The sequence below is a fragment of the Zingiber officinale genome, chromosome 4A (genome assembly GCF_018446385.1).
Source record: "Zingiber officinale cultivar Zhangliang chromosome 4A, Zo_v1.1, whole genome shotgun sequence".
Classification (NCBI taxonomy): domain Eukaryota; kingdom Viridiplantae; phylum Streptophyta; class Magnoliopsida; order Zingiberales; family Zingiberaceae; genus Zingiber; species Zingiber officinale.
In genome coordinates, this window is record NC_055992.1 from 58,068,719 (window position 1) to 58,084,226 (window position 15,508).

A 15,508-nucleotide genomic window follows, 5' to 3' on the forward strand; every position below is an offset into this window, starting at 1 on the left:
CATTAGGTGCTAATCCAACCAAAGAAACCAATAGAGTTTTCTAAGTTGAGATCAAGATAATCAATGATGTCTTATTTATGCATATATCTCTTTATCTAACTCTATTTTGCAGGGACACTATTATTACTATGCTAACTTTGTTTTGTAGGTAAATTAAAATTCTGAGTTGACAAATGGTTCGATCGACCGAACCAGAGGATCAGTCAACCGATCAGGGCAGAAAAAGATTATCAGAGTGAAGATTATAGATTTGGTATTATAGAGGGATCAGTCGACTGATAAAGTTTATCAGTCGATCGAACCATAAAAGGAAGCAACATAAAATCAAATCGAATCATCTCGTGAATGGCAACTTAGAGGTTTGGTTGACTGATAAGCATGATCAGTTGACCGAATACCAGAAATCACAGGATAGGACTGATTGGATCATGACAAACAAGGAAGGGCACCGAGTTCAGTTGACTGATAGGAGGTTTAGTTGACTAATAAGTTCAGTCGACTGAATGATTTTTCAGTCGATCTAACGATGCCTATAAAAGGAGGCCTCGAGGTTCAAGTCGTACACAACTTTTATCTTCGATCAATTATGCTCCTTCTGCTCGTGCAAGCTTCGATAATTCTACTCCAAGAAGATATCCAACAACTGCACTACATCTTACATTTAATTATTGTTGGTAACTTTATTTTTGTATTACACTTATTCTTTGAAGATGGTAGGATTGTTACTATCATTATTTCATACTTGTACGATCTTGCTTCTTCGGAAGAACTATATTAGAATTGTCCAACGAAAGTGATCAAGGATCTCGACCCTTAAAGTAGAGTCGGCTGGGTTCCGAACCAAATAAAACATATTGTCTTTAAGTTTTTGTTCTGTTTATATTTCCGCTGCGAACTTAACTCTGATTCGATTTTACTAATAACTAAAAAGAAAATATTTCAAACGAACAAAATTCACCGACCCCCCCCCCCATCTATCGTCTTTCACAATCCAACATTATTATCCTCATCTTTGCCCATGAATTATATCCTCACCTTCGTCCCCGCCCCATCTCTGTTTCTATCTAACCAGAGAATCCTTATCTCCGATCCCGTGGGGATTAAATCCCTATCCTTATCTCTATCTCCGCTTCAAATGTCCATTATCCATTGATATCAAGAGGCTTTTAATTTTTAACATCTTTTATAAAAGTATTAATTAAAAATCCAATAATATATATATATATATATAGAAGAGCGATATCCTGCGCGACGTGCACAGTGCGCGACTGTGCACGTCGCACAGATATCAACAGCTTTGTTTTTTTATTTTTCATTTTTTTGATTTTTTTTTAATATTTTAAATTAAAAAAATCAATTAAAAAAATTAACATTTCTTTATATAAATTTCTAATACATTAATATATCCCTCAACATATTACAATACTCAATAAATACTTAAATTAATTTTATTTTAATTTTTTTTAAAAACCAAACACTATAACCTAATTGGAAAGCCTAAACCCCAGAGGTAAAATATATAAAAAAAACAATAGCTTTGATACTATAACCCAAAGTCTGAACCCTAGAGGTAAAATTTAAAAGAAAAATAGTTTTGATACTATAACCCAAAGCCTGAACTCTAGAGGTAAAATCTAAAAAAAAATAGCTTTGATACTATAACCAAAAGTCGGAACCCTAAATAGCTTTGATACTATAACCTAAAGCCTAAACCCTAGAAGTAAAATCTAAAAAAAATAACTTTGATACTATAACCCAAAACCTGAATCCTAAAAATAAAATTTTTAAAAAAATAATTTAATTATTTGTTTTAATTCAAAAATTAAAAAAAAAAACTAAAACCTGATATCCTGCGCGCACGCACAGTCGTGCACTGTGCAACCGCGCAGGATATCAGAATCGTGTATATATATATAATTTTATATATCTTTTGCTCCAACCAATTGGATTTACCCAACTGATGGTTGAATGTGATACTTAATATGAGGAATATATATATATATATATATATATATATATATATATATATATATATATATATATATATATATATATATATATATATATAATTTTATTGGATGTCTAATCTTCCCATACAAAAGGTGATTATGTTAGGATAAAATATCCTTGTAATTTATTCATCTAGAGATATATATATAATTTTATTGGATGTTTAACCTTTCCATACAAAAGGTGATTATGTTAGGATAAAATATCCTTGTAATTTATTCATCTATATTTAATATTGAACCACCTAGATTAACGTGGTATCTTTTGCTCCAACCAATTGGATTTACCCAACTGATGGTTGAATGTGATACTTAATATGAGGCTCGATCTGAGTCGTTGAACTCGAAATGGACGACTTAGATGTACCTAGGGGAAAGATTAAAAGTGCTCCCTCAGATGGACACGATCTTGGTCATTAGATTCAAGATGGCCTGATCGGAATCGTCCAGATGAGAGGACCCAGTTGTGATCCTTCAAATAAGGTATGACCAAATTTAATTGAAGCCAGAGACCCCTTTAGCCCATCACAAACTATAAATAAGACCCCTTTCTTTACAAATTCATTCATTCCATTCAAAGTATAAGCATTCCATATTTGCATTCTAAAGAGTTCGAGAAGCATCTTGGAGTTCTTGTGATTTGCAATGTTACTATCACAAAATAAAGGTCCTAAACGGTTATATCATCATTCTGCCAATGCTCCAATTGCACCATTATCATCAGCTCCAACAAACTTCTGCACAAGAATTCTGAAATGAAAGCTATTGAAACGATAGAGAAAGCTAATTCACACGTGATCATGCCTTTCTTTTCCTTAGGTCACCTAAGGCAAAAAAAATCATGCCAACATTACAAAGATGTTCTTTAATCAAATATGTTTCTAGTGTACAAAACAATATTAGTTTACAAAAGAAGTCTAAAAGTGCATCCTGCTAGGCCTTGATTTAGTCATCCGATTCTCACCAAAGGACTCACCATTGTGCATCCTTTTTGCATTCCTGAACGCGGCACAACCAATGACGTAGATGATGACAAGGAGTATGAGCATGACTATGTTGATCACTGAAACCTTCCTCCAACTATGCTTGAGGCTGGCGAGAACTCCAGCTTTACATGAGTCACATTGCAGGCACAGTGACTGCTGATTGTTGCTCCATCTTGTGCAGTCCATGTCATTGACAGTCATCCCTGCTCCCGCAATCCAGAATGTTTCATTTACATAGGTAAAGCCGCAAGAAGTTGGAGGCTTGCAGCACCCAGACTACGTCATTAACAACCAGCATTAGATAAGCAATCAACAACATCAGTAATGATAATAATGAAAATAATCTCTAATTGATTTCAATCAATTAGAATTTATTATATTTGACACACAATCAATATCATAAATCAAATAAAAAAATAATATTTCCAAATCTATTATATTACTATGTTTATAATTATTATAATTGTATGTCTTATTTAATTTTTCCACAATTATTTTAAACAATTTATATAAATAAATCTATTGACTTTAGTAATAAAATTATCAAAATATTTTATATTATTTTTTTCTTCTACCTATTAATTTATACACAGTATCAGTCGTTTTTTCTATTTCCGTGTTTATCATTAATTCTTTCTTTATCTTTCTTTTTCTTTTATTTAATTATTCTCTCTTTCTTCCCTCAAGCTTCGCACGTCCCTTCTTCTCTTTATTCCTCCTTCCTTTCTCCATTCTTTGGAAAAAAAAAAAAATCAAAGAAAGTATTTCCTCTCCTTTCTTTTTCCTGGTGCGACACAGGCTATTTCAAACAGACAGCAGTCTTCAACGTGTTATTATTGGAATTTCAACACCACCGCCGTCGCCGCCAAGAAATCCCCAAAAAAATCCCTCTAACACCGCTGCTAACGAAGCTTTAATTCTTCACCTTCTCAATTTTCTTTACATCTTTTCACCCACCGTTTTTACTTTTTTTGTTTTCCTGGCTGCTCCTAATTCTATTGGATAAGCTTTTGCACTCATCTACTTTTGCTTTGCTTTCTTTTCCAAAAAAACCTCGTTTTACTCCTCCGTGGTTTTGTTTTTCTCCCACCGCGCAAGCGCTCCTCCCACGCACCAAGTTTCTCTTTCTCATCTTCTCACCAACTTCCTTCTTCTTTCTCCCCTCCACCCTTCTTCTGCCCAGGATCAACACCAGCGATCCGACTCAGCCACCACCAACAAGGCCAAGAGCGCCTTTGGCCTTGTTCTTGACAGTAGCCCAGCCATCTAAGAGGAGCAGCAGCCCCAGGACCGCAAGGATAGCCGGCGGACAGTTGATCCTCCCTTCTAGCGTGTCCAACGTGCACAGGAATCTTTGCTTTTCCTTTCTTCCGCCGCTACCTACCAGCAAGATTGCAGCCCCGCCTTGACCGCCGGACTTCTTCTTTTGACCCACTGCCGCTTCCTCCGGACAGCAAGGTTCCAGTGCCGAGTATTATTTCCAGCCATTGAAAATTCATCCAGCACGGTCTATTACTATCAAGGGGCAAGTTATTTATTTCCGATGTCAGATATTCAACGAAATCACGATGGCCAAAAGCAAAGTTTAGACCGATATCAAATTTGTCACATCGTTGGTCATACTAGTATTCATTACTCTAGAAGGTTTGATCGATCATATAGTCAAAGAAGATGTCAAATTTGTCTCAGAGTTGGACATATTGGTATTCAATGTCCTAAAAAATTTGACTCAAATTTTGTTGGTGGTCCTGCAGCATTGGGACAGCCAACTATTTCACAAGAAGTGCATGCATCTTCAAATCGACCACCACCTTTTTAGCATGCTACAACCCAGTCGTCTTATTCTGGAGCATTCTCACATTCTATCTCTTCTAATATAGTTTCATTGACTCTTGAGAACCTAGGATGACATCCGGATTCTGAAACAACTCATCATGTTACACCGGAATATAATATTCTCACAGAACCTTCGTCTTATGATGGACCCGACATGGTACACATAGGTAATAGCTCAGGTTTGCAAATTACTCACATTGGAAACACATCTTTTCACTCATGTGGTCGTACTTTTCGTATGCACAACACTATTCATATTCCTTCTATTACTAAAAATTTGCTTTCAGTCCGTCAGTTTGCTCTTGATAATAATATGTTTTTTGAATTTCATCCTCATTATTGTCTTGTGAAGGATCCCATAACAGGAAATATTCTACTTAAAGAAAATATTAAAGACGGTCTTTGTCATATTCAGTCCACCTATACTAATGTGTTTGTTGAAGAACGAACTGATAAATTCTCTTGACACGCACGTCTTGGTCATCAATCCCTACGTGTTGTTCCGAATATCATTAACCAGTATGGTTTACCAATTTCTTTAGCATTCTCTTCTCATTTATGTAAAGCTTGCATGAAAGCAAAATCTCATAAATTAACTTTTGTGTCTTCTTCTCGCACTTCTAGTTTTCCTTTAGAAATTATTCACTCTGATGTGTGGGGTCCTGTTCTTATTCTATCCAGTGTATTCAATAGCGGCGAATAGCGCGCTATCGCGCACTACGACCAGCGAACGCTGCAGAGCGTTCGCTGAATCTCGATTGTCCCGAATAGCCCACGCTATTCGGGACAAAAGCATCGATAGCGCACATAGCATGCGCTATCATGCCCTAGCGCCCCATAGCGGGCGCTAAAATTACAAATTGCTTACCAATAGCTAGGGCAAAGGTGAGTCGAATCGTGACTGTGGCAGAGGCGAAGGTAGGGCAGACTGCAGAGGCGACAGGCGGCGATCGGCGAGCAGCGAGCGGCGAGCGGTGACCTGTGAGTGGTGGCGAGGGACAGCGATTGGAGATTTGGAGGTAAGCTTTTCTCCTTCCTTTCATTTTCTTCGTTTAGGTTTTCCTTCTCGTTTTTTTTTCTCGAAGGAGCAAAAACGATTTCGCGATTTCCAGAAGTCGGGCATCTGGATCGATCCAGCGATCGATCCAGGGTCGAACAGAAAGGATCTGGATCGATCCAGCGACCGATCCAGATCCTTTCTGTTCGAACAGAAAGGATCTGGATCGGTCGCTGGATCGATCCAGACCCTGGATCGATCGCTGGATCGATCCAGATCCTTTCTGTTCGACCTTGGATCGATCGCTGGATCGATCCAATTCCTTGGATCGATGCAATGATCGATCCAGATGCCCTGGATTGATTTTTTTTTTTTGCTGATTTGTTTCTAATTAATTAATTATTTATTCTGATTTTTTTCTTTTGTTTTTCTAGGATTTTGATTGTCTAGTTAGAATTTGCAATGTCTACGAATTTATCAAAAAAAGATAAAAAAGATATTGGTTGGAAGTATTGTTATCAAAATGAAGGGGAAAAAGCTGTTCGGTGCAAATTTTGTCATCATATATCGAATGGAGGGATTACTCGCTTGAAGGAACATTTAGCTCAAACTCATAAAGGGGTTGCACCTTGTGTTAGTGTTCCGGATGATATTAAGAAAGAAATTAGAGAATCACTTGACAAAATTAGAGCATCTAAAAGTAAACAAACTGAATTGTTACGAGAGATCGGTGAAGGTCCCCAAAGTATGAGTACGCAATCATCAAAAGTTGGAAGTGTAGGGGGAAATTCAATTGGATGTTCTGGTAGTGGTGAATCAAAAGGTAAAGGTACTCTTCATGGGTTTGTTAGTTCCGAACCTCGACAAACAACCCTAAATTCGACATACAAAAAAGATTTGTTGGTTGATGTGAAGCGTAGAATTGGTCGTTTTATTTACTCTGCCGCACTTCCGTTTAATGTTGTGAATGATCCTTATTGGCTGCCTATGGTTGAGGGCATTGCGGAATATGGAAGAGGGTTCAAGCCTCCTTCAATGCATGAGTTAAGAACTTGGATACTTAAAGCTGAGGTTGATGGCATCAACCTAATATATGAGGAGCATAAAAAGGCATGGAAAAAATATGGATGCACTATTATGTCCGATGGTTGGACGGATGGAAAGAATAGAAGTTTGATCAATTTTTTAGTAAATAGTCCTGCCGGCACTTTCTTTTTGAAATCTATTGATGCATCAGATTCTATTAAAAATGGGGAATTGATCTTTAAATATCTTAATGATGTTGTTGATGAGGTGGGAGAGGAAAATGTAATTCAAATTGTCATGGATAATGCTTCGAATTGCATTAAGGCGGGGAAAAAAATTATGGAGACTAGACATAGAATTTGGTGGACACCTTGTGTGGCGCATTGCATTGATCTAATGTTGGAGGATATTGCAAAGTTGAAGATTTTTTCTGACACAATTGAGCATGCTAAGATGGTTGTGAAGTTCCTTTATGGTCATGGGACTATACTTTCTTTGATGAGAAAGTATACAAACGGTAAAGAAATTCTCCGTCCCGCTGTTACTCGCTTTGCTACTTCATTTCTCACTCTTCAGAGTATGTATAAGGTTAAAAGGCCACTTGAACAAATGTTTTCTTCCGAAGATTGGGTTAGTTCACCACTATCTCAAACAACTCAGGGGAAGGTCGTGAAGAGAATTGTTATTAATGATCCCAACTTTTGGCCACATGTTGCATTTTGTGTTAAGAGTGTTGTTCCTCTTGTAAGTGTGTTAAGGGAAGTTGATTCAGAGGAGAGATCGACCATGGGATATATTTATGAACTTATGGATAAGGCAAAAGAGACAATAAAATTTAATTGTGGGGGAGTTGACAGAAAATACAAGCCCATTTGGAAAAAAATTGATTCATGATGGACTCCACAACTTCATCATCCTCTACACGCGGCCGGGTACTATTTGAACCCGCAATTGTGTTATGAAGAAAGATTTTCTGATTGTGATGAAGTTAGAGATGAATTGTATACTTGCATGGATAGGATGTTGTCTTCTGATGATCGTCTTAAAGCCGACATCCAATTGGACTTGTATAATAAAGCTGAAGGAGAATTTGGAACTCCAATAGCAAAACGAACAAGAATGTTGCGAACTCCGGGTAAAATTTTTTTCTTGTAACCGTTCTTGTAAAATTATACTAGCATTCATATTTTAAAATTATATACATTCTTGTAATTTTTTTTAATGTTATTACTTATTAGTCTCATGGTGGGAACGTTTTGGAAGTAAGACACCCGAGCTTACTACATTTGCAATTCGAGTGCTTGGTCTCACTTGTAGTGCTTCGGGATGTGAAAGAAATTGGAGCACTTTTGAATCGGTGAGTATTCTAAGTTTCTAACTCTACTTGAATTTTAATTGTTTTATAATTTTCATATCATTGTTTATTTTTATATATATATGTTTTCTTTTTTGTAATATTAGATTCATACAAAAAAGAGAAATAGGCTTGAACATGCAAAGTTGAATGCGTTGGTGTTACTTCAAGCTTAGGGAGAGAAGTATTAGGAGGAGAGACAAGATTGATCCCATTGTAGTTGATGAAATTAATTCAGATGATGAATGGATAACTGAGAAAGAAGATCCAGTTCTCCCCGTAACTACTAAATGGCTTGAAGATGATGAATTATTTGAAAGTGATCCTATTGTGAGTATGCCATCTGCTACCTTTGAAAGTCTTTTCGACTCAGATAAGCGAGTCGAAGATGTTGAGGATATAGTTGAAGTTCCTCCTATGAATTCAAAAAAAAGAGTTGCTGAAAATTCAAGTAAGCACTAAGTATATGCAGATTATTTATTTATATCTACTTCACTTATAATTGATTCTTAAATGTTGTATCTCTTATATAATAGGTGGAAGCAAAGACAAACAAGCAAGGTTGAGTCTTGTTGATGTGGAAGATAATCATCTTGATGCTGAAAATTATGGAGTAATTCCAACTTTTGATAGTGGAAATTTTCCAACCATAGACACTATTGATGATGATAGTGATATAGAGTTGGATGATACTGATTATTTTTAAGTTATGTTGTTTTAATTATAAGACTTTTTAAATTGTTGATATGAGATATTTTGACATGTAATGAATTATTATGATTAATTTTAGGTTATGTTATTTTTATTTTACTTATATAAGTATATTTTATTTTTTAAAATTTAAACATTGACGTGCACGAAAAGCTTGCGCTATATGCTACGCTATTTACGCTACGCAATGACAAGACAAAAACGCTATGAACCAACGCTACGCGATTTAAAACACTGATTCTATCTAATCAAGATTTTCTTTATTATATTATTTTTATTGACAATTTCAGCAAGTTTACTTAGATTTTCCTTATGAAAAGAAAGTTTGATCTCTTTGATATTTTGTCGCTTTCAAAAACAAGTTGAGTGTTATTTTGAACGTAAAATCCTCTCCATTCATTCTAATTGGGGTGGAGAGTATCAAGCGCTTCATCATCATCTTACTTCCTCTAGCATCATCCATCGAGTTTCTTATCCCCACACTCCTGAACAAAATGGATCCGCCGAGAGAAAACATCATCATGTAGTTGAAACTACCTTAGCTCTTCTTAATCATGCCTCGATTCCACTTAAATTTTGGGATGATGTCGTCCAAACCGTAGTCTACCTTATCAATCGTTTATCCACTCCACTACTTCAAAACAAGTGCCCCTTGGAAAGACTTTATAATTGTCTTCCAGATTACTCCTTCGTTCGTATCTTTGGTTGCACATGTTATCCTTGGCTACGATCTTACTCTAAGCACAAGTTAAACCCTCGCTCTTTACAATGTGTTTTCCTTAGTTATAGTAATTTGCATCATGAGTACCGTTGTCTCCATATTTTGACCGGTCGGATATATATTTCTCGACATGTTATTTTTGATTAATCTCTATTTTCGTTTGCAGTTGCTACCTCAGATCCTCCTTCAGATAACCAAGACAACTATCTAATATTACCAAGCAATATACTAGAAGTCCCACATATTGATTCATCAAGACATATTGAAAGTACAAGGGGGGATGGTATCTTGGGTCCTGCTCCATCTCCACAAGTTCTGTAGACTCGACGGCTAGTGGTGATCCACTCTCTAGTTCTGATTCTCATCCGTCTGACCACTCATCTCCGAGTAGCTTTGATGACGATATTGCTCGGCGGATGCTTCCTCTAAGTGATATTTACGCACGATGTCAACCAGTTTCCACTCGTTATCCTCTTCCACGTGCTCTTATTGCTTCTTCAAATTTTATTGAACCTTCTAGTTTTACACAGGCAGTCAAAGATCCAAATTGGCGTGCTGCGATTGCTACAAAATTTAATGCTCTTCTTCATAATGCAACCTGGATCTTAATCCCTCGTACCCTATCTATGAATATTGTGGGTTCTAAATGGGTTTACCGAATTAAGTATCGCGCAGATGGTTCTATTGAACGTTACAAAGCTCGTCTTGTTGTTAAAGGTTTTAATTAACAGCCAGGTATTGACTTCAATGATACTTTTAGTCCAGTCGTCAAAATTACAGCTATCAGATTGCTACTATTTATAGCTGTAAGCTCCAATTGGCCAATACACCAATTAGATGTCTCTAATGCTTTCCTTCATGGACACCTTGAAGAAACTGTTTACATAGAGCAACCTCCGGGATTCATCCACCCGCAACTTTCAACACATGTGTGTCAACTTCAAAAGTCTATATATGGTCTTCGACAAGCACCTCGTGCATGATTTCATCGTCTATCTATCTGGCTTCATACTCAGGGATTTTCTGGCTCAAAAACAGACTCTTCCCTATTCTACAAATGTAATGGAAAATTTTTAATATTTGTTATAATTTATGTGGATGATATATTAATAACTGGTAGTGATCAAAATGACATTCCTACTTTACGACATCTTCTCCGTCAAGAGTTTCCTATTTGGGATCTTGGCAATGCTCGTTTTTTCCTTGGCATAGAGTTTCTCTCACATTCTGATAGTTGTCTTCTCTCTCAGAGTAAATACATTACTGGGCTCTACAACGAGCTAAAATGGATGGTGCACGTCCTATCTCCACACCAATCATTGAGGGTGGTTTCACTGCACCTTCATCCTCCTCTTCGACGTCTGGCCCAGATCTACCATAGTATTATTGGTGTCCTACAATATATCACAATTACATGACCCGATATTGCTTTCACTGTGAATCGTGTCTGTCAATTTATGCACGCTCCTACTAAACATCATTGGGAAGGTGTTAAGAGAATTTTTCGATATCTCAAAGGCACTATTCTACATGGTCTTCTTTTATATCGTCAGTCTTCACAAGAATTGATTGCCTACAGTGATGTAAATTGGGCTGGATCTCCCGAAGATAGACATTCTACTAGTGGATATGCTATATTTCTTAGGCGGAATCTTGTTTCTTGGCTTTCAAAGAAGCAACTTATAATCTCTCGCTCAAGTGCTGAAGCTGAATATAAAGCTATCGCTAACGCAACATCAAAAATTATTTAGCTACAATCTCTTCTTTCAAAATTACACTTTTTCCCAACTGCTACGCCTAAAATATGGTGTGATAATATTAGAGCAACATATCTTGCGGCAAATTCTGTTTTCCATACACGTACCAAGCATGTAGAGAATGATTTTCATTTTATTCGCGAGCGTGTGGCGACTCGACAACTTTCGGTTTCTTATATCTCTACGGAAGATCAAATTGTCAATATATTTACCAAGTCATTATGTAGACAACGTTCCACTAAGTTAGTACTCAAACTCAACGTTCAGGCACCCCGTTGAGTTTGTCGGGGGGTAATGACAATAATGGAAATAATCTTTAATTGATTTCAATCAATTGGGATTTATTATATTTGGCACACAATCAAGATCGACATGAATCAAATAGGAAAAATAATAATTCCAAGCCTATTATATTACTAAATTTATAATTATTATGATTATATGTCTTATTTAATCTTTCCATTATTATTTTGGACAATTTATATAAATAAGCCTATTGACTTTAATAATAAGATTATCAAAAAGCTTTATATTATTTCTTTCTTCTAGCTATTGATTTCTACACAATGATCTTTATGCATCTGGCAAACAGAAAGATCTCCGATATATGCCATAGATAAGAAAGGATAAAAACATATTTCATATAAAACACTTTTGACAATATCAGATGAATTAATCGATAACTATTATAAATTGTTTGGCAATTGGGGTTAACATACTTGAAATGACACCAGCCTTCATGGCTAGCTCTATATTTCCTCTCAGTCTGCTGTTGAAGAAATTCATAGAAAACAACTGCTCATGGGACATGAATAACAAGAAAACTCAATATTCTTGAAATGACATAATGCTCGTGTGCAACCTTTATATTATCTTAGGATCCGTTTGGTATGCATGATAGGATAGGATTATATTTTCAAAAAAATTTTAATCAAGCGTTTGGTAGAGTTGATTAGAGGTAAGATTGTGAATGATTAGGGGTAGGATTCATAATACCTTGGCCTCAAGAGGGATTATTTATCCTACCTTTAATCCTATCCTAATCAATCCAATCTTATCCTATCATGCATACCAAACGGAGCCTAGTGTGTAGTTGAGGAAACGTGGACAACATTAAACTGCTAACACTACTAGAAAAATTAGCTATTGTGACATTTTCAAGTAGACATTTATTGTACAGTGTAACTTCAAGCACTTTCTAATGACATTTAATAAAAATTATTAAATTGTTAAGGTATGCTTGAAATGACTATATGCTTAATGGGTAACTTTATACTTCCTCTCAAGTCTTTTGTTGAGGAAATTTCAAGAAAACAATAAATTGCTAATTAGTAAATGAGCAACCAGAAAACTCAATATACTAAATGACATAGGTTTGAAGGCTACCTTTGTATTTCCTCTCCGTTTGTAGTCGTGAAATTCCAAGAAAAAATGCCAATAAATAATCGTACTTGAGGAAAAAAAGAAAAGTGAGCTTATTCAAAAATTACTTTCTTCGATATGGTAGTCAAGAATTCATCCATTCTTTTTTAATCAAACAATAGTTAGATATATCTTAGAAACCTTTATAAGCTGTGGAAACAATTAAAATCTTTATTGTGCATCCACAATTTTCATTGGAGACGCCCTCTACATCTGATCTACAACACTTTTTAATTGTTAGAAGGATAAGTCCAAATGCCATGAAAGCAGTAAAGAAGGTAGTTATTAGGAGGTGAGGATCACAAAAAAATCCTTGCAATCAACCTGCATAGTATGGACTCATTACTTGTTGTATTCGACTTGTGTAGATCCAATATATAAAATGTAGTCAATCTCTTTAGCTTAAAAGTTAAAACACAGGTAAACAGAGAACCTCATTTTAGTTGGAGTTGGAGTGAGATAAGGCATTGAGGATGCAAGGATATTGAAGGATATATGTTCAAAACTAATATGCCTTGTGAATTCTAAATGATAGTAACTTTACATCTCTTACACCTGTGCGCGTGCGCACGCGTGTGCGTGCGTGTGTGTTATTGTATTAATTTTCCTTTACATCTTGCAAAAATATCTACAATTTGGGAAGAAAGATATCATTCCTCAATCACATTCCTTCCAATGTGGTCTCCCTCTCTTTTGCTAGGAAAAAGAAAAGTTGACAAAAGACCACTCTCAAATGACTTTTCGAATGTGGTCAGGTAAAGCTGTTCCCTTTAGACTTTTCCCCATTTTGGCACAAAAGCCTTCTTTATTAATAATCCACCGAACAAAATAATAATAACAATAAATAATAAAAATGTTCTTTTACTATATTCTCTTTCTTTTTTTTCTTTTTTGAAAAAAGGAATCCACTTATATACCTTTCAGAATTATTAATAGAGCAAGAAGATAAGATCCAACTCAGTGCTCAATGGGATTCCCAAAACTTTTCGATGGAGTTAAACCTATGCTATTTCAAAGGGGAATCCTACAATGATTTAGGAAATAACACAAAAAGGAAAATAATAATACCAACAACAGTAGAAGTAAAGAATTCTAGATTTCCTAGTTACTAGCCTTTGCGAGACCAAGGCAAAGGCCAATATTCCAATTTACCCATAATTTCTTACGGTTTGACGTTTAAAAAGTTTCTGGAGTATTTTTCATATCTTTTCCTTGAATAAGCAAAACGAGGGATAGTTAAAGTAGGAAAACAGGGCTTCAAAAATCTGAAGGAACCAACTAGTATGTTTCTGCTGCATACTATCTAAGCTTATTTTACTAGCAGCAAGTAAATGTTGATGCACATTTTGAACGAAAGAGAAGGCATGCAGATGGAGATACCAACAATTCTACCAAAAACATTGATCAACTAAACATTCCAATCATTTGCCTTCTTGTAGAGAGGATCAAATATTTCAATAATACAAAGGGGTAGGCAGGCAAGGCAATGAAAGAGTAAGGGCCGAGAAGTGACCTCGATAGGGGAAAGATTCCTCCGGTAGAACATATCCGGAGACTCGGGCACGAGGACTCCGGTGACCGGATCTCGGGTGTAGCGCGGCATCTTGTAGCAGGCGTGGTCGTCTCGTAAGCAAGCGCTGATCTTGGCCCAGTATCCGGGGTCGGAGACGCGGTCCTTGAGCCATCCGGAGTAGTCGGAGAGCTGGTACTCAAGGAAGGCGCGGTTCAGGACCACCTGACCCTGGCCGCGGTCGGTGACGGCGAAGGCAAAGACAATGAAGCCGAGCAGGGCGGCGACGACTAAGAACATGGCGAAGAGGTAGAGCTGGAGGAGCCAGGCGAGGCGGTAGCATGCGCCGGCGAAGCCCATGAGGGAGATGACCATGATGGAGACGGCGATGACGATGATAGGCCACTGGAGGAAACGGAGGCAATCGGTGGAGTTGGCCCTGGCGCTGAGCCAGATGCCGCTGGCTAAAATGGGGATGGATATGAGAAAGGTGACGAAGTTGACGGCTCCGATCACCGTGTTGCTGCCGCGCATCATTGTAGGGGTTTTATTTTTCTCTTGTTCTGATTGCTAGCTTTTGCCTTCTCCTCCTCTTTCTTTTTATTTCTCTTTGTAGTGAGAGATCAAGTGGTAGGGTTGAAGATGAAACCTTAAAGCGTTGTTTGATGGCTTTATTTTATTGTTATACAATGCAATACATCACTGCAACAGCAGCTGCCGCCGCCGCAGGAGGCGGCGACAGAGAAGGGACTGGGGGCTAGCGTGCAGGGTGGTCACCGCCTCTTTATTTCTTTAAGATTAAGGGCATCTCCCCGATGCTTAAAATTTTCAATGAAACATTTCCAATAGTTTAAAGTTTTAAATGAATTTTTTTTTTATTCTCTTTACATGTACAATTATTCTATACATATTACATTAATTTCAATACATATATACTATTCTCCACAATTAAAAAAATCTACATATGACTTTTTTTTTCATTTAATATTTTTATATAGTTTTCATCTGATATTTTAATTAATTATAATCTTTAATTTAATTTATTTATAACTAACAATTAATAAATTAATTAATTTACAATTTTTTATTTAATATAATTTATCATTTTATTTAATATTTAATTATTTTATAAATTTAATTTAATTATAGTCATTTGTATATTTTTTTAATTTATCCCAA

The 15,508-nt window shown here is 36.3% G+C and overlaps 2 protein-coding genes across 2 annotated transcripts; one reads left to right on the forward strand and one right to left on the reverse strand.

The window, feature by feature from the left end:
• Positions 1 to 2,788: 2,788 nt before the first annotated feature.
• LOC121969938 (tetraspanin-3-like) lies at positions 2,789 to 15,126 on the reverse strand. The gene is made up of 2 exons (XM_042520263.1): positions 14,333 to 15,126; positions 2,789 to 3,271 (listed from the first exon to the last, which is right to left on the reverse strand). Exons 1-2 carry the CDS (start codon positions 14,864 to 14,866, stop codon positions 2,927 to 2,929), a joined length of 879 nt encoding a protein of 292 aa, XP_042376197.1. The 5' UTR covers positions 14,867 to 15,126; the 3' UTR covers positions 2,789 to 2,926.
• On the forward strand, positions 7,918 to 8,933 carry LOC121969939. Its single transcript, XM_042520264.1, has 3 exons — positions 7,918 to 8,211; positions 8,316 to 8,659; positions 8,745 to 8,933. The coding sequence occupies exons 2-3, from the start codon at positions 8,359 to 8,361 to the stop codon at positions 8,912 to 8,914; spliced, it is 471 nt and encodes a 156-aa protein (XP_042376198.1). The 5' UTR covers positions 7,918 to 8,211; positions 8,316 to 8,358; the 3' UTR covers positions 8,915 to 8,933.
• Positions 15,127 to 15,508: the final 382 nt, after the last annotated feature.